At 40.4% G+C, this 18,856-nt stretch overlaps 1 protein-coding gene across 10 annotated transcripts in view; it reads right to left on the bottom strand.

Annotated features, from left to right (window-relative positions):
* Window positions 1-1,806: 1,806 nt before the first annotated feature.
* The window catches only part of ENOX1 (ecto-NOX disulfide-thiol exchanger 1), a 352,587-nt gene continuing 335,537 nt past the window's right edge, over window positions 1,807-18,856 (bottom strand). For all 10 annotated transcript variants that reach the window (XM_074535464.1, XM_074535457.1, XM_074535456.1 and 7 more), the window contains 3 exons: window positions 8,825-8,927; window positions 5,751-5,836; window positions 1,807-2,758 (listed from right to left, as the gene is read on the bottom strand). In XM_074535464.1, the coding sequence (XP_074391565.1) occupies window positions 2,627-2,758; window positions 5,751-5,836; window positions 8,825-8,927 (321 nt within the window). In that variant the 3' untranslated portion in view covers window positions 1,807-2,626. The remainder of the gene's footprint in view (window positions 2,759-5,750; window positions 5,837-8,824; window positions 8,928-18,856) is intronic.

The raw sequence follows: 18,856 nt of genomic DNA, 5'->3' as shown, positions 1-18,856 counted from the left end.
GCCAAATGGCCATCGTCCTTCAACTGGATTCAGCGGCACAAACTTGCTTTAGGTCTTGTGAGGACCTATAAGGAGCATCTAATTCAATTGCCTGACCACATCAGGGCTGATAAAAAGTTACAATCATGTCATTAAAGGTACTGTGCAAATGTCCTCAAACACTAACAGCCTTGGGGCATTGATCACCTCTCTGGCCAAACACATTTCAGTGTTTGGCCACTATCTCAGTAAAGAAATGCTCCCTAATGTCCAATCTAGGTGGCTTTCCTGTATATAAAAAAATCCTATATCAAATCCTGTATCACAAGTGGCTTTCTCATTATTAATCTCATTGTATTAACTGCAGAACTCCCAGCTGGATATCCCAAGAGTCATCATAGGGACATTTCAGCACCTAAATGATGGAGCTCAACACTTTAATCCAATTTGGCCCAAAGTACACAAAGTTAAAGCTAGTTCTTGAGCCTGACCTGATGGATCTCCCTGGATTTCAGGTTCTCAACTGATACATTACAATATTACAGGATGCCTACCTGCTACTCATACTCGAATTTTAGATCTTTGGCAGTATCTAAAAGGCAGTTAAGGAGTTCCCTTTTAGCTGATACTATACAAGGATGAAAAATGTACCAGTCTAAAGCTCTGGTACCATTCTAAATCTCTAGACCATTCCAGACAGATAAGAAAACTCCATGAAGAAGAATAAAAATATATGCAAAACAAATATAGTGATTAGGTTACAAGGTTCGGTAAACAAATGTTTTCTGACTGTCTGGATTTGAAGTTGTCATGTGAGAGAGACAGCAAAGGGAAAAAAAACGAAGAAGGACAAGGAAAGGAAGGACAGAATATAATGAAAAAGTATGACAAGGAGTATGCTGAGGTGAAAGTTGTCTCACCCAGCCTAAGTGGCATCCATACACATTTATGTTATAGTACCTAAATACAAGCTGTCAGACTTAACACATTTATGTCAGAATTATTCATGAAACAGAATGATCTCAAGAGAGGAAAGAGTTATTACTTGGATTAAACTAGTTAATTTTCATTAACATAACTGGCATATAATTACTAGTTTCACCTGAGTAGCTTATCACAGGCTCTATATCAACCATAATTGAGATGTACTTGATTTTTTAAATTTTGTGTGTACTGCCTGAAAGCATAATTTTTTTCCCATAATAGACCTACTAAGCCTCTTTCTTTTCCCATTTTGTACACAATTAGCATTTCATTTAATATTTCTATATTCCAGGTAGATGCCAGAAGAAAAATAGATCTTAAAGTACCAATCACCAAAAGCCATGTTAGAGAGTTCCTTCACTACTAAATGCATTTGACACTAATTGCTGTTTATTGAAGGACCTGAGTGAAACCTCACTCTGACATGTATCTGGAGACTCCCTGCATCTGTTTCAGTTTTCTCTATTTCCCACTGTCGGTGCCCCACTTCACAGGACCAGCTCTCTGGTGTCTGGCTCCTCTGCCTGCACAGGGATGTGCCCAAAAGGGGGCTGCTGTTTCTTACCCACAGCAGCTCTTACCCAACACAACAAGGAAAAGAGGAAATTTGAATGTGTTCATTTTTCACCCATCTGCTTGTTGAAAAATAAAATCAAAGGCCCATGCTGCTACTTCTTCTACCAATATTTTAATCTTAGCTAGTATTGCAAATTTTTGATTTATAGTTCAATTAACAAAGACACCTGCAATTAATAGTTCATGTAGGGGAAAGATGTTCCAGGAATCTCTTGCTGGATCAATTAAAATTCAATAACATCAGAAGAAATACTTATGCAAACAATATGGTAGAAGTCATATTTATTGATAAAAATTAATATATCTGCTATAAAATTTGTAACAGTAATGCAACTGAATATTTATTTTGATGCATAAACCTGAATGTTACATACCAAATACAATACAGTAACACTGGTTTCTTCCTTATTTACATGTTTATGAAAATTGATATGCAATCCATGTTAAAAGAACTTGTAATGGAGAATAGTTACATTAGAAAAATAATATTCTTGATAAAGCATTCTTGAGGATTCCAATCACATTTTCAGGCCTCTTTCAATAAGGCAAAAATCCCTGGTACAGCATATAACTTAATTTACAAAATACAATAACCTCAGACACATCTTCAAGTTTTCTTTTGGTATGCTTTTCCTCACTGTAAAATTACTCAATTCTCTTACTAAACAGAAAGAACTTTCTATAACAAAACTTAATGAGTTCTATTACATATCACATATAGATCGCTGTAGCATAGCGACCATAACCAGCAATATTTCTCCTTAACTGTTTGCTCAATGAGCTTTTCTTAGATGTAGGACATGTAGTATTTTGAAATCATTATGACTGTGGTATCTTTCTTCAGTTTTCATAGGAAACAATCTGTCACATTTTGAAACTTTTTTTGAAATTTTATTTTATTTTAGGAACTGGTGCACAACTACATTTCCACTCACAAGAGAACGTCACAAATGTAACTAAAATTAGGCTTGGATAACTTTGAAAACATACTACTATGTGCCCAAACCCAAAATTCTTACTTTAATACTTTATAACCCTGCCATGCTCTAGGAATTCTTCTTCTGCATAGCTTCATTACTAGTCACAGTCAGACAGTTTTAATTCCTTCAAAGGCACAAAACTTCCACCTCTTTTCCAGTGTTGCTCCTACACCAGTGAATTCTTGTTTAAACATGCGTGGCAGTCTCATCAAAAGCATTTCTATCTCATTTGCAGAGATCTGAGAAAGAAACAAAGGTAAAATTGAAGTGAGAAAGCTGTCCTGTAACTTGTAAAGAGGAAACACTGAGAACAGATGTAATAGGGGTGTGGGGGGAGACGAATACAGGCCATACGAAAGCAGCCAACCATTTTTTTAACCTTAGCCTGATATGACTTTCCAGACTCCAAAGAAAGTGCAGATTCCTTGAGGAATGATTTTGCTCTTGTAGATGCCTGTAAAGCATCCCCCTGTAAAGCAATGGCAAGTGCCATGCTGGGCCTGTGGCCACAGTGTGGTATGAAGTCCATCTAAAAACTACAGTCATAGATGCTCTTGTGAGGAAAAGGAAGCAGACGGGACCTTCTTCTTCTTCTCTGCCTACCTGGTTTTGAATGCTTTTCCCAGCTCCATCAGCTTTTCTCTTTCAAAAATATTTTGATCAGCTCCCTGTTGTTACTGAAGGCTGACTATCCATGGAGTCACCTTCCCTTGGTCTTACCCAGTTCAGCAGACCCAGATAATTAAGCAGTAAAGCTCCCAGTTCTGCATTGCTCAGGATGTTTCTATCATTTTGAAACCTTAATGACTGCTCACCTTCCTAATAGGCAAGATGCTCTCATTACAGAAAACACTTTCACAAAGGCAACCTTTCTGGTATAATCAGTAGGAAAGTCAAGAAATGAACAATCATGGAATGTGAGCCATTTTATCCTACTGCTTCTAAAGTGGTGGTCATGAAAGGAACAGCAAAGAAATCTATGGGTGCTGCCTGTCATCCACAGGTATCTCCATGGTTTGAGAGGTTTATCTGGAAATAATGATATTTCTGCTTATTCATAGTAGTAGAAACCTTCCATGAAGAAACCTTTCCTTTTTGAAAGAGTATATAAACATAAAATGTGCTATTTATACTTCACTGACCCATTGGGGGTAAGAAAATATCTATTGCCTCTTATTTTTCTGTAGAGGTTAGTGCAGCAGAAAGATTAAATTATTTTTTAAAGGTGGCACCAAAACTCAGTGCTAGAGGCAGTCTAAAGCCTCAGTGTCATCCAACCCATCTTTTAAGTACTCACATGGCAGTAGTGGGTGTCTGGTTACTTTTGTGCAATGTATACTGAGCCCTCAGCCCACACGGGTATGCTGACCTTATCATTCCTGTTCAGGCGAGGAATGACAGGCTAACCATGGAAAGTAATTGAAATTCATCTCTGAGATTGCATCTCTGGATCACGCTATTAAAAAGTAATTTGTTTCTACAAGCAGTTGCTTCCAAAATAAAGCAACGAAGTCAAATTTTGCAGCTCGTATTTATTATGCAGTAGGTAGGTCCAGAGGTAGCTGCAGGGATGGCAGACAATGCTCCTTCCTTGAGGGCTCTGTTTGCAAGTCAGGAGCTTGACCCTGGCAGCCTCACAGGAGCCCACATGTTACTCATGTGAGCAAAAACTCAAGGGCAGAGCCCACAGGCATGCACAAGAAGGGACCACAGAAGTGCAGGGTGAGAATGCTGAAGAGCTCACTAGGGAGAAGCAATGAGCAGCAGGGCTGGAGCCCAGAGAGTGCATATTTTGGAATGACTGCTGTCATCACTCAAGAGATACAGAGCTGGAGAGGTCATCCAGGGAAAAAAGCAGTTGAAACTTAGACAAATGCCGTGTTAAGGAGGGACTTGAAAGATAACTGAGGAGATTGGACAGACTGGGTGATGCAGGACAAGACTAAGCAAAGTGAATGAGTGGCAGGGGCACAGAGAAGCAGAAGTGTGAAGCTCTTGATTCATCACATCTTGATAAAACCAAATATTTTTAAAAAATTTGAAATTCACCAGTTTCTCACCTCTTTCTCCCATCCCCATCCCCTACTCCCTTTTCATTGTGGGTGGCGGTGGACTGTAAAGCACTAGCAAACCTGAGTTGCCGTGGCCTGAAGGCAGTGCCTACCAAATTCATCATCCTTCCTCATTCATCAATGCAGCCTGCTGTAATTCCAGTGTGCTTCTAGTTCAGGATCTCCTCCGCTTTTAGCTCTGCACTTTTTCATAGAAACAGAGGAAGGATCCAGGATCATCCAGAAGCATGAAGCAGCTCACCAAAGCAGTGAGAAGCTGATCTTAGCTATGGGCTGAGGGGGCTGCTCAGGAACAAAACATTACCAGGATCAAAGGAGATGTATTGCAAGATCTGGGAAAGTACCATCACCCAAGTATTGCCAGACATGGGACAGAGCAATGGCTGCCACAGAGTGACCCCTGCATCTGCTAAGCTGCTGCTTAGCACTTGGAGTACCTTTCACCTCATCATTTCACACTTGAGCTTCTCACCTTCTGACTTGCTTAATATTCAGTGCAGAGAAACAGGCCTATCTGGGGGCTTGATTTAATCTCATTCTACAGCAGATATTAAAAAGTAAGTAAAGAATCTTATCCTACAGGTATTTATTGACTGTAGACTGTATGAACTGATGCATTAAACACTTTGCACACTGTTTTGTGTTGGCCTCGCTTTTGTCTTGACCACTGCTTCACTGAAATTAGTGCACCCAATTCCTTTATGTGGTTGTGTCTGCTCCCACATGGAGACAAAGGACATGAAACATGGTCCATTCCTGTTGTCATAAAGGTTCAGTGTGACATACAACTCACAGCTTTTCAAATAACAAAGGGCCATCTCCAAAAACTGCACAGTTTGATGGCCATGCCCACAACCTGCCTCTCGTTCTGCTTTTTTCTCCCCAGCTATATTTCCGAATCATGTGTCATAAAATCAGCTGCTAGTCTTTGCCATTTAGAGCTCTGCTCTTCAGTGCCACAAAGGATAGCTAAGCAGTTTGAGGCAAAGACCTCAACACAAGCACGTGCACTGTAATTTGCAAATGAATAAAGACTGCAAACCCCCAAGCCCCATATCCCATTATCTTTCTAATGGAAATGCATGAAGAGTTTAACCTGCAGTAAAGAATAATACAATATTTCTAAAAAGAAAATAGATTTTGATTAATTTTTTTTTACCCTAGAGTCCAACTGCTGCATATAAGACCAAAGATACTCTATATTGGCTCCAAAAGGGTGGACGTGAAGAAATGTGGATATGATACCTGTATTAAAAACAAACAGACACAAAGTGTTAAAATTACTTCAGACACTGTATCATTAAAATAGGCAAAATAATTCTGAAGAGTCTGTTCTGAGGTTTTTCAGCATGAATTATGACTCTTATTTTCCTTGCACAACTCAATAAACATAACAAACCAGCACATTTTTAATACAGTCATAGTAATGTGCTAAATACAATAGCTCATCTTCAGGAATGACAGCAGTTAGCAAGTAAATGACCAAGATAATATACTGATGAATAAAGGAATTTCTAAACAAAGCCTTGCTGGGAGCATTTCAACTACTAATTTTATGCTTGATTTACCAATATAAAATTGTGGATATGGGTAATGGTAAAATTATTGTTTTTTTCCCCTTCACTGGATTCTCTGTTGTGAAAACGTTTCATACAATTGTGTCAGAACCCTCACTCCCTCAAATTTTTCTAGTAATTATGCAGATGCTGGTTATGAAAAGTACTTAATCCATATTACCCCTAAATGCTGCTGAAGAAAACACAAATGCTTTATGACACATTTGCTTATTTACTTTTTCTTAAGAGAGAGCATGTTCTGTCTATCTTCATTGTTGTTTCAGGATGATCATAAAAGGTATGGGAATTAAAAATGGCTTAGAAGGAGTCAGGATCTAAGTCTAGAGGTCTTTTTTTGCAGTGAAAATCAAGTGACAGTATTAATAATGATGACCAGAGAAAACAAGATTTGGGGCATCAGTATTGCTATTAAAAGCACTACCCAATATCTCTTCTTCGAAGCAAACAGTGAAAATACAAAATGGCATGTGTGTTACTGGCTGTTTGGGGAGAGCTGAACTGTAAGAATCAGAACAAATATTTTCAACTCTCTTTGGATGGGCTTCGTAGCTGAACCACCCTAGGGGAAATTTCTTATACTTAAATCACAAACACCAGGATTAAAAATGCTTACAAATGACAAAAATGGGTCACTGTATCTTGTGTACTGCAGGCCATACTGCTTTCTTGATGCTGAATGAATTTGGATAATCTTGGATTTAGTTTTTCCCTAAGTACTGGCCGTGGTTGAAACTGATAAGCAATATTTAACGCATTTCAGACTGGCTTTGCAAAGCACACCTTTTTTCCTCCTCCACTTTTCAAACAGCATTTACAAACTTCTGGTCCTGCATTTGAAGTGGCATATAATAAATTTTTTACTATGGCAAGTCCTAGCAGCAGTGACCTTCCTTGTGCTGGGAGTGACTACAGGTAACCACAAAAGAGCTCTAGAAGCAGAAGTCAAGACCATCACACTTGGGTGAGATGACTGGAAATCCAATTTGTACTCAAATCACATTTTACCAGTGTCATTGCACCTGTTATGTGGTTCCTGAGGCTTTTGAATTCAGGACATTCAAAGCCAGCTCTTTCATATAATGTAAATAATAAGTAATTTGTCAATATTTTGTAATTATTGACTGGAGTTCCATGATACTTTTTTTTTCTTTTATGCTCTTTTCCTCGAAGACAACACTGCATTTTTTAAAATACAGAAAAACTTGGTGAATGGATGGAGGCAAGGCCCATTATTCCCTTGCCATATCTGATCATGCCTCAGAGGAAGAGATAACATGAAATCCATCTTGAGGAATCTTTAATCTTTGGACTGTAACAGTGAGTCAGTTGTGGGATATTATGACCAGTAATATCTTAACTGAGGTTATTCTGTTTATCTGAGTGTGCCACTGAACAGCAGATGTTCAGGACCCACTTTGGGACACTGCCACCATTCGTTACAGTCAGATATTGAGTGACCTAGAAAAAAAGTTTGTTATTCCGTTTTTTAAATCCCATTCTTGCAGTCTTTCTCACAGGCTGAACTTCGAGAAGATCAAGTACTGCCCCTGCAATTAAAACTTCTGGATTTAATTATAAAAAGCAGAATTCAATCAAGTCATACATTTCTGTATATTCCACAGATGTTTGCATCTCCCTTATCACAGGGAGTTTGTGTACTAAGCACTTTAAATGTTACATTCTTCACTTTTAAATGACCTCTTTGGCCTGAATTGAACTTGTGAACTGCTGAATCTGTGCCTCAGCAATAGGCCAGCAATCTTCCTGGTGCCTAGGTGATGAAAACGAGTTGCATTTAAACGAACTAAGGCAGTCTTGGAACTACCATTTATCAGGATACCACTGATTTGTGAAAAGACTAAACCAAAGAAATTGAACCTGTTCTTTCAGCTCAACATTTCTGTTGCCACGCCACAGGGTATGCTTTGGAGCTGTGGGCCTTCATACTCCCTGAAAACCTACCCCATTGAAACCAAATGCAAAAATATGTGTGGGTCTAAACATGTGGCATGTTCCCTCCAAGGGTGGCATGGGTACAGCCAGTTCTGTGTGGCTAAATGCCACTTAGCTGGCCCACTGCCTATAAGCTTTAGGCACTATTTAAGAGTTTATTTTAAAAATTTTATTCTAGGTAAAGGGTATGACAGTCCTTGTGGTATTCTTTATAAATATTCATATTGCTAATTCCCTCACCTAATGTCAAAGGCATAAATCTGGCTTGCTTAATACATGTAGTAGATACATTTTTTGCTTGGTAGTTTACTAATATTATTTCCATCCCCTTCCCCTTCACCACTTTTTCTAATAAACATATAACAAGCTATACAACTCTGGCCTGCTAAATCTTGATGTAAATAAAGTCATCATACATTCATGCTGCAAGTCTAAATGAAGCATGAATATATGATGACTTTAGATTCTGCAATTTTCTTCATACCTGAAATCCTTTCATTAAACTGCAGAAATTTTCAGAATGGCAAAGTTCAGTTGTATTTTAGGATTTTTTCTTACTAAAAGCCATTATGAACCCAGATAAAAAAAATTCTATTATTTTTTCTTTTTTACTTAGCACAAAGATGTGTGTAAACATATATGCAAAACAGAAACCTGTTAGAGGGCATTTTGTTCTCAGAAATCTTCTTTGGGGTTCTCTTACCTATTAATAGTGCCTCTTTCTCTGATTTTAGACCTGGGCTTCGTTTCTCTGAGTTCTTTTCTCTGTCCTGGTTGACCAATGCTACTGTCAATACATTGATTTCCTATAAAGTTTAAAAAACAAACAGGTGGTCATGTAGATTTCATTTATCTCAATTAAACTTGTCTGCTTCCTTTTAACTATATATAAAAAAAAATCATTAATTCACATCTAAAGACAAGACAATTATAAATAATTGATTTGTTTGCAGAATATTAAGACACATTTTGAACTACCTTTATGCCAAGTGCTGCCAAGAAGAGAAATTTTGCTTGAGGAGTAAGTAATAACTTTGTTGCTAGTGCTTCTTCATTATAACAGCTGGAGAGATTGTGCCATAAAGTGAGGAAATGGTCAGAAAATTCACATTTTGTAGCTATTAAATCTGTAAACCAAGACCGCCTCCAGGGAACATGGATGGAGACATTCAGCTACAGCCATAAGAGTAAATTCAGCAGTCTCTACAACATTTCTAGCTACTAGAGCACAACCCTCTGCCCTGTTACACTCTTCAATCAGTGCCTGGCATCTGGCATGGCATTGGCCCATCCCAAACAACTCTCAGGTATGTTTTGGGGGTCAGCACCCCCATTTCAGGAAGATCGTTCCTAACAGGTGGTTTGTATAAAGCCATCTTATTTTAAGGACTGAAAGTGCACCAACCTGAAGGGCAAACAAGTCAAGGCTCCCACTTGGAGCTCTTTTTTTTCTGGAATCAGGTGTCCTGAACCACCTAAATTTCGTCTGAGAGATCACATAGCAGATGCTCCATCAGAAGTAGCCAGGCAGTTGTGTGGCTGGGCACAGATGAAGGAAATAAATTATTTCCAAGGCATGCAAGTGACCTCAGAGTGTATTGCATGATATTCAAGCATATCCATGGGCTGTTTCCATGGAGCAGCCAATGTGCAATGACTCGTTCCTCGGTGAGGCCGTGACTCACCCTGCTGCATCTGCTCTGGGGAATGCTCAGCAGGTCCATGCAAAACCTTGGAGGCAGAGATCATGGTGCTGGAGACACGGTGCTGTGAGGTGGGACTGTGAAGGAATGGTGCTCTTGTTCTGTTTGAGGGAGTCAAGGTAAGCTGCTGGAGGTTGTGTGGGACTGGGCAGCCTTAAATGCAGGCAAATATGTACTATTTGGTATAATGATGTGGCTCATTTAGGATATACCCATGGTGTGATGCCTTGCTCCAAAAATTTTGGCAAGGACTTTTGGCAATAGAAGAGGGACACTGGACTTGGATTGCTTAGAGGCATTTCTGAAGGTGTGAATAATCCTCGCTAAAAAAAGGCATAAACTCCAAAGTATGTCAAATATGCCTCTTTATGGATGACTAAAGGCTTCACATTCTGTGAGACTGGTAAAAAGAGCCACACACTTCCCCATTTTTAATTGAAAAAGAAAAAGAAACTACAAACAGCATGAGCCAAATGACGTAGTCTGTGCTCTTCATAGGCCTGCTCCAACGGGCAGCTGCCTCGTGGCTCAGATGCATCGTGGCTACCAGTGCTCCTTCGTGTCACAAGGAAGAACAAGCTGCCACGTGTCAGCCAAGGAACTCTGTGTGCACACAAGTGACATACCTGCACATGTGCATCCCCAGCCCCAGAAACAAGGGGCTCTGACAGGCCCTGGCCTGCACCAAAGGAGGCGTGAGGTCCATTCGGTGATCTGGGCTTTGTCACAGTTGTAATAGGCAGCTGAGGTGTTTCTCCTGGCCTCAGGTCTATGTGGAGTTGTGCACATCAGCCTTTGCTGGCTTTTTAGTTAGTAGAGATCAAACAACTTTTCAGTTGTGTATTTTTAGTTTTGGGAGTCTGCAGTTCAAGAGTTGGCAGTGATCCCCTCTGAAAACAAGGGCGCTCCTGGGTGCTCTGGCAGCTCCATCACCTTGGCTGTAGTGTTGTATGTAGTGTTGTAATGCACAAGGCACACTGTAGCAGAAGCAGCAGCATGCTTTAAATTGTCCAGCACTGTTGATTCCCCTCCTGACAGAGCCAAAGGCTAATGCAAATTTGGATCTCCTGCTGGCCATGACATCCAAAAGCAGTGAAAGAAGAAGCTGAAACAAAAGGTGTTTACACGACTTTCTCCAAGAGGGCAGTAATGACAAGAGGGTTACAGATCAGAACAGAGCTGGATGACAGATTTTGTGATACTGCAGCAGAAAAGCAGAGCAGCAGATACCACCAGAGCTTGTATAGTTTAAGATGCAACTTTGACTCCATCAGAGATGGAAAAGCAATCTAAAAATAGCAAATCCTGAGGGGGGAAGGTGGGAGCAGAGAGATGTGTATTTGATATAACAGGCCCCAAACACAGCACACTCGTAGTTTCAGGTGGGATTAGAAGTTTTGTCAAGCAGTGATGCAGAGAAAAAAACTATAATCCCATTGGGAGCAAGGAACAGATGGATTCTCATTTAATGCCTAGATTTGAGTCTGTGCAGAACGTTTTGTATGATTTATAGGACAGTGTAAATGGATGCTAAAGGAAGTCTCATCAAGTCCTCCTTAGCTGTACGCTGGAACAGAGGATAAAAGAGTAAAATTTTTTTTTTATGGGGAAGCCTGAGGAAATGAGTAGCAAAGATAGCTTTGCTAAGTAGCAAACCACTGGCTTTAGAAGAAAGTTGCAAGTTCTTGGAGGCTTTAAAATGAGAGGTTTCTGCCATTCAATGCTACCTGCCTCACAGAAGATAATAAATTAGATCACTCTGATGTATTCAGCTGCCAAAAGAAGTTTGCAGGCCATGAGAAAATACAGGGTATGTATAGTCATATAAACTAAATCAGAATTCAGTAGCAATGCTGCTAGGAATTAATAGTGGTTTAAGAGAAATGGCATAATTGGGTCTAAAAAATGGGTGTGAAATTCACCCAGAAACTGGGTTAATTATAGCATAAGTGAAAACCTTAAGAATCTGACAGCATAATGCAGATACAAATCTGGTACCTATGAAACCTTTACAATAAATCTTCATGCAGTTAATTTACATGTTTTTAGAGGCACTACTTATGTCAACCCACAGAAACAAGACTTTTAAAAGTACAGAGGTGAATGAGGCAATTAATAATTGGAAAAAAACGGTCAGGTCACCTCTCTGATGTGAAAAAAACTACTGATCACCAGATGCCTGAGGAAAATGAGTTAATATATACTGCATTACAGTATTTCCTTTCTTTCCTGGAGATCATTCTTTATTTGGCAAATTATATTTTCTGAGGCCCTAAGCAGTCTCCTTCAGCAGGTTTCATTACAAAAGGAATATTTTGCTACCATCTGTCAGTTACTGCATTAAAGGACAAGAACAAAGCTGAGCATGTGCAAACTGGTACTTATTAGAAATGAAATGACCTTGCAAGAACTAAACACTGTGTGTGAAAAGCTTAATCCAGGTTAAATCACACCTGGAGATCATTAGGGACCTGGTCCTATTTATTATTCACAAATTGTGTCAGGCATTGGAAAACAAAGGGGACCAATTTGATGATGACAGCTCCAGAGCTGCTCAGTATGAATGCAACCACTCTGTGTGATGCTCTCACCATTGCCAGTTTGGAGTTTTTTCTTGCAAATGACACTTTAATCCATCAGCAGATGATGAAAAGACATGAATTTGCCTCGTGGGATTGAAATCCCTATGGTTCTGTAGAATATCTCTTGGGACTAACACTTTCATTCAGGGCTCCCTGCATTTGAACCAGGGAGGGAGAAACAGACATCAAGTCTTTCTGGAAAACTTTCAGAAGACCTTGCTTGATGAAATGACAATTTTATCCCATGGACTATTAATTTCCACAAGCAGATCTCTGAAACCACCATTGACACAGAGCTGATAGCTGTGGAGAGTCATACATGGCAGTTTTGCACTGCCTAGCTGTAAGGTGGGAGAGAAGTTTGCTTTTCATCATTCACTCAAGTATCTTGGCTTCTTTTGGAAGGGGCATGGGTAAATATATTGCTCCAAAAGTTGCCTGGTCTCACTGTCCAGAGAGAAGCTGTGTCTAACACTGGACCCACAGCAAATGAGAGAGTGACTCTTAAGAGAAGTGCACTTGCCACTCTGTGTCTTTTTGCCAGTGAAAAACACAGAGCTCCTGAAGAGTAGAAGAGAGGTGGTAAAATTCCACACAAGATAGTCAGAGATCCTATAAGAAAAAAAGGCTAGCTCTGCACTCCAGGGCTCTAGCAGATCAGAAAACTCCAGATATTTAGGCTGGATGACTTGGACCTTTCTCTCCTTTATTGGTTTCTTTTTTCCCCTACGGAAAAGTAAGATATTAAATAAGAAGTTCTCAATCTAGATAGCATTAATCCTCTTCAGGTCAGTCTTAAACTAGTGCAAAAAAGGCAGACAAAATATTTGTTCTTGCCTGAAAATACATGCTAACCAGCATCCCTAAAAATGGGGGGACTGAGGACTTGATATTCTCCATAACCACTGAGCAAGAGTTGAGCAGGGCTTGCACAGTAGCTGCCCCACCTGGAAACCCCTCTGGCCAGAGTGCAGTTCTATACCATCTGTTGTCCAGGACTCTGCTTTGAAAGGCAGAGTACAGGATTTAATGAACGTGACACTGAAGATACCTGACATGTGCCCAGGATGCAAAGATATTCAAAGAGATGAAATATTCCCTCCACTCTCTTGGTAATCCAAGCATTTGACAATTATCTTTGAATCCAGGGGGAATGATGACTGCTTGCATACTGTCTTCAAAGACCTCATTTTCTTTGTTGTAGTTTATAGAATTCTGAAGAATTGTGTGGGGAGGGATTAAAAATAATATTGTGTCTTCAGAAAGGCCCAGTAAAAATCCCATAAACCTACCAGCCTCTGGAAAGGTTTGTATTTTTATTATACGTACAAAGCCAATTGTCTGTGGCATTAAAACAGTGGCAGAAAAAGGAAAGACTTGATGTTTGTCACAGCAGGAAAAACAGAGCAACTGCTGAATGTTGTTAGATGTAAGGGATACACAACACTTTCTCATCAGCCAGGGGACTTATGAAAGAAAATGAGTAGGAGGAGAAAAAAACTATATATATGAAACATAAGCAAAAATTTTGCAGGCTATTAACAGCAGGCCAGAGTGATGCTGTAAGCTTGGAAATAAAAGGCAATTTTAAAATCCTGACAGAAGAAACAGCCACACAGACACCATACCAAATCCACAGCCTATAAGGTATTGAAAGACATATGTGTGCCTGCTCTGAGCACACAGAACTGGGCTGGGACTTCAGGTGAGTTTGCCCAAACTACTTATTGAGGACCAGACAGGTTTGACTGCAAACTTGGATAAAAACTGGTCTGCAGCATGAAGAATTGTATATATTTAGTTTATTTGCATTTATCTGTGAACCTCCTGTAGTCTGGTATAGATGGGTTTGCTTTGCTAGTCTTTCTTTAAATGTACTTCAGAACTACATCTGAAAATTTAATCTTGCAGTTTTAACCTGAGTGAAGCATAATTCAATAACCAATCAAGTGAATGGAAGCCTTGCAATACTTTCAATGCACATCAAGTCAGGCACCTTAAATTTATGGGGACATGCAAGGTTGAGGTACAGGACAACTCCTGACAGCTTAGCATGGTTGTCAGTTGAGAATGGGCTACTGTCCTTGTCTATGTTCTTAGCCATGGTGAATTCAAAATTATTCAATCCAAGTTGAACTAAGCTACAGTGAAAGAGCTTATTTAAGTTTAACTTAAATCAAATTTCCTTGCAAATGTGGCAACGTATGAGTACACTCACAGGCAGTGATTGTGATTCAGATTATCACAGCATCACAAAATCAGGCAGATGACCTTGGGAGATCTCTAGTCCAGCCTTCTGCTCCGAGCAGGATCAGCTGCAGTGGCAGGGCACATGAATGTGCAACAGAAAGGCAGCAATCCAATGGCTCAGCAGTTTCTCTGCAGCATCCCAGACCTGCACCCTTATCAACAGAGGGTGCCTCTGTCCCCTGCAGAAGGGATTTTCCAACCACAATCACTTGCTCCATCCTTGCGATACTTGTGATTCAAGTCATGTTTCCACAAGCACAAAGGAGTGCAGAGGCACCATTACAGATGGGGAAAATGTGATAAGCTAATCAGAGAAAGCAGAGTCCCCTGACACAGCTCCTGCCAGGGGTGTCACAGGAAAGTATCAGCCCCAGGGACCGAACATGACATCAGTCCACCTCTCTGAAACATCCTACAGACTGAGGGAGCATGGCCTGTAGGAATCTGGGACTTGTTATGGGATGTAGGAGCAGAGGTTTATGGGGTTGTACAAAACCTAGCTGAGGTCCTCAGCAGGGGAAGAAGTAGCAGGAAAAGAAGGGATCATGGCAGTTTGGGAGGGGATAAAAGGGAGTGGTTGCATGAAACCAGGTTGCTGGTCAGTACACTTGTCTGGCCATGTCAGGCCCTGATCAGTGTATAAAACCCACCAAAATAATGTCTCTTTTCCTGGGTGAGGGACTCTTATGTGTGCATGGGGGGCTGTAAGGGCATCTGAGCAGAGCAGCTGGAGTGGGATCAGCAATCAGAGAGCCACTGCAGCCTGGAGTGCTGCAGTTAGAGAGACCTGGCTGTCCAAGCCACCAACTGGGAACACCATGGAGTCTGGGGAATGGCTAAACAACTACTGTGTCTGTGTGTGTCGGTGTGTCTATATGTCTGTGTGTCTGTGTGTGTGTATGGAGGAGCCAGTTATGGGACAGCCTGGGAGTCAAAGTCCAGTTTCTGGAGGGATTCACATTGTGTATATATGTAAGCCTGCAGTTGTATTTCCCACTAATGGACCTTAACCTGTCTGTGTACCTCAGTGCTGTTGATGTTTATGATGCTGAGTTTGTGCTGATCTGTGGGGCTGGTCATGTGTATATAGATGGACCCATGTGGTGCATGTGTTGTAGATGTGTGTTCTTCCACATGCCTGTGAGGAATGTGTGCTCTGTGTAGCTGCAGGTCCATTCCATGGAGCTATGACCACCTTGCCTCTGTCAGGCTGCAAGGATTCAGCATCTCCCAAAACCAGTAACGCTTGGTTTAGGCCAAATGTCTTTAATTCTTTCTTTAATGGAACTTTTTCCCCTTCATCAGCTGCATACTGTGTTGTGTGATGTGATGTGTGACAATTTGGTGAGTGTCTGAACTCTGAAAGTAACTTAAAACTTTCCTAACTTTAAAAAATATCGTGTGTTTTACATAGCTCTTCTCTCAGTCTGTCCTCTTCAGTGACTGTTTCTGACTCTCTGATGACTATTCCTCTAAAAATACTCTGACTAGAAAATTGCTTGCAATTTTGATTAATATCATTCTTTTGTTGCTTCAAATGAATTGTCTTGTGCTGGTGAATTAACTACTTCCTAGAAAGCTCATATTTTACATGGTCCTGGCTCCTCACAGCCTAAGAATTGGTTTTAGAAAAGTGCCTAGCACGAGGTTAAATGGCCTTGTGACACACTCTCTAAATGCAAAGAGGTTTCTTGGCCTTTTCTATTTGTACCGGGATAACTCAGTTTAAAAAAACTCAGTTTAAAAAAACTCAGTTTAAAAAAACTCAGTAAAACTTTGCAGTGGTGCATCACATATGAAAAGAACGAGGCAAGGAATGAGGCACCCAACCATCTGCCCAAAACCAGAGCTCTCACAACTACCTAGTGCCACTGTTAGAGTTAGCACCAGGTCAAAAATTCATAAAAAAAACCCTTTGCTTTTCAGTGTTTTTTTCCAGGGTCTTACAAGATCCTTTTCCTTCTACTACCTACCAAGTGATGCAGAAGGACACACGTGCCATATGCTGCACTGCTGGTGAATATGACTGGTCTATCAATAGAAATTATAGGCACCAGGTTTCATCATTTTATTCAAATCAAGCCTGAACTTGGTAACTTATTTTGTTCTATGCAAGAAGCAAGCGTTGGTTTTGTCAGAAACATCACATTGCAATTACTTTTAAAGGACACTCATATAGAAATTGAGTTTTCAAATATACGCTAATATAATATTTACTGTTAATGTAAATTTAAGAGTGCACTGGTATTAACAAATAAACAGTTGAAAACTTGAAAAGTTATCTGGCATTAAAATTATAGGAATGGCAATGTAGACAAATTAAACCTGTGAATGTAAGACCTTGTGAATGAAAAACTTCAAATGGATGGATCTAAGGTTTGTTTATCTGATTTATCCCACACAATAGAAGCATTTTCAAGAGTGAAGATTAATTGTATTATGGTGCTCTTGACATCCTATTTTTCTGATCCATTTGCCAGAGAGATGCTTTCAGGTTTTTCATCATAAAGCTTTTACTATTGTAACTTTCACCTGCTGAGTTTTAGGCAACTAGCAATAATCTGAAAATGCTTTTCTCATTGAAATTATCTCTTTATATTCTTCCATTGTATTTGAGCCCATTTATTTTACGGGAATGTACATATGCAAAATATGGATGACTAATAGGAAAGTTACTTCACACACATTTTCAAAAGTATGATCAGTTTGCTTCATTTTCTAAAGCTGGATTTATGTGTAGGTTCCTGATGACTTAACACAGATGTTTTATGTGATGTGAAGGTGGTTGTTTTGCAAGATAAAAGGTAATTGTCATTTTGCACACTTTGTTTTAGGGAATTGCAGCAAACCAATGGCTGGCTGAATGAAAGCATCACTTGCCCACCATCTCTGCTGAAGTCAGCAAGGAGGAGGTACTTCATGTTTACTTGAGATTGAGAATTTGTGAAAACATTTTGAAATGGTCTTTAGGACTTTGGAGTTCTTATTCCTTTGGAGTGGATCTTGATCAGGATGACAAACTCTTTCTGAGGTTCCTTAGAGTGACTTGGGAATATTGTTTGATGAGAAGATAATACATGACCCAGCAAATTGGTTTTCTGAAGCCCAGAAAACCAATTGTATCCTGGGCTGCATCAAAAGCAGGGTGAGGGAGGGGATTCTGCCCCTCTGCTCTTGTCTGGTGAGACCCCACCTGCAGGGCTGCATCAGCTCTGGGGCTCCTAACGTAGGAAGGACAGGGACCTGCTGGAGCAATGTCAGAGGAGGGCCATGAAGATGATAAAAGGGCTGGAGCAATTCTCCTGCGAGGACAGGGCAGTTGGGGTTGTTCAACCTGGAGAAGAGAAGGTTCTAAGGAGAGACCTTAGAGTATCTTCAGAGAGATTTTAGAGTATCTTCACACACCTAAAGGGGGCTGCAAGGGAGCTGGAGAGGGACTTTTTACAAGGCCATGTTGGAACAGGACAAGTAGAAATGGCTTCACACTGACAGGGCAGGTTTAGATCAGATTCAAGGAAGAAATTCTTTACTGTCAGAGTGGTGAGACACTGACATAGGTTGCCCAGAGAAATTGTGGATGCCCCCCCATTCCTGGAAGTGTTTCAGGCCAGGCTGGATGGGGATTTGAGCAATCTAGTTTAGTGAAAGCTGTCTCTGCCCATGGCAGGGGATTGAAACTAGATGATCCTTAAAGCCCTTCCAAAACCATTCCATGAAGAGGGGCTCTTGGGAATATTGAAGTTCCTTTCTCACTTCTGTCACTTTTTTCCCTGTCTATTCCTTGAAAGCCAGTTGGAAGGCACGTGAATGTGGTGCACAACCCCCAGGACTGCAGTAGCAGGTTTGTGGCTGCAGCAGAGGTGGCCCATCATCCTTCAGGTGGTTGTGGGGGAGGCTGAGTGCTCTGACAAGCCAATCTCCTTGCACACTGTGTGGGCTAAGCCCACAGCTGCATATGTATAAGGCTGAATGTTATTCCTCACTAGAAATGACAGGATGACTCCTGTATATGTGTGCAGTATAAATACTGGGGAAAATGCTTTGGGATGAAAGGCTCCATATAATGATCAGATATTATTAAAATGTCAGGTAGCTCTGGGCACTGAAGATCTGTCTCCCTGTGGAGCTCATATGAAATTTAAAGTAAAAAAAACTTTTGTGATTTGCTGAGTGGGTGGCTGAATGGGTTTATCATTGTGT

This window comes from Zonotrichia albicollis, chromosome 2, assembly GCF_047830755.1.
Source record: "Zonotrichia albicollis isolate bZonAlb1 chromosome 2, bZonAlb1.hap1, whole genome shotgun sequence".
Taxonomy (NCBI): Eukaryota; Metazoa; Chordata; class Aves; order Passeriformes; family Passerellidae; genus Zonotrichia; species Zonotrichia albicollis.
This window is presented reverse-complemented; position numbering and strand designations above follow the sequence as displayed.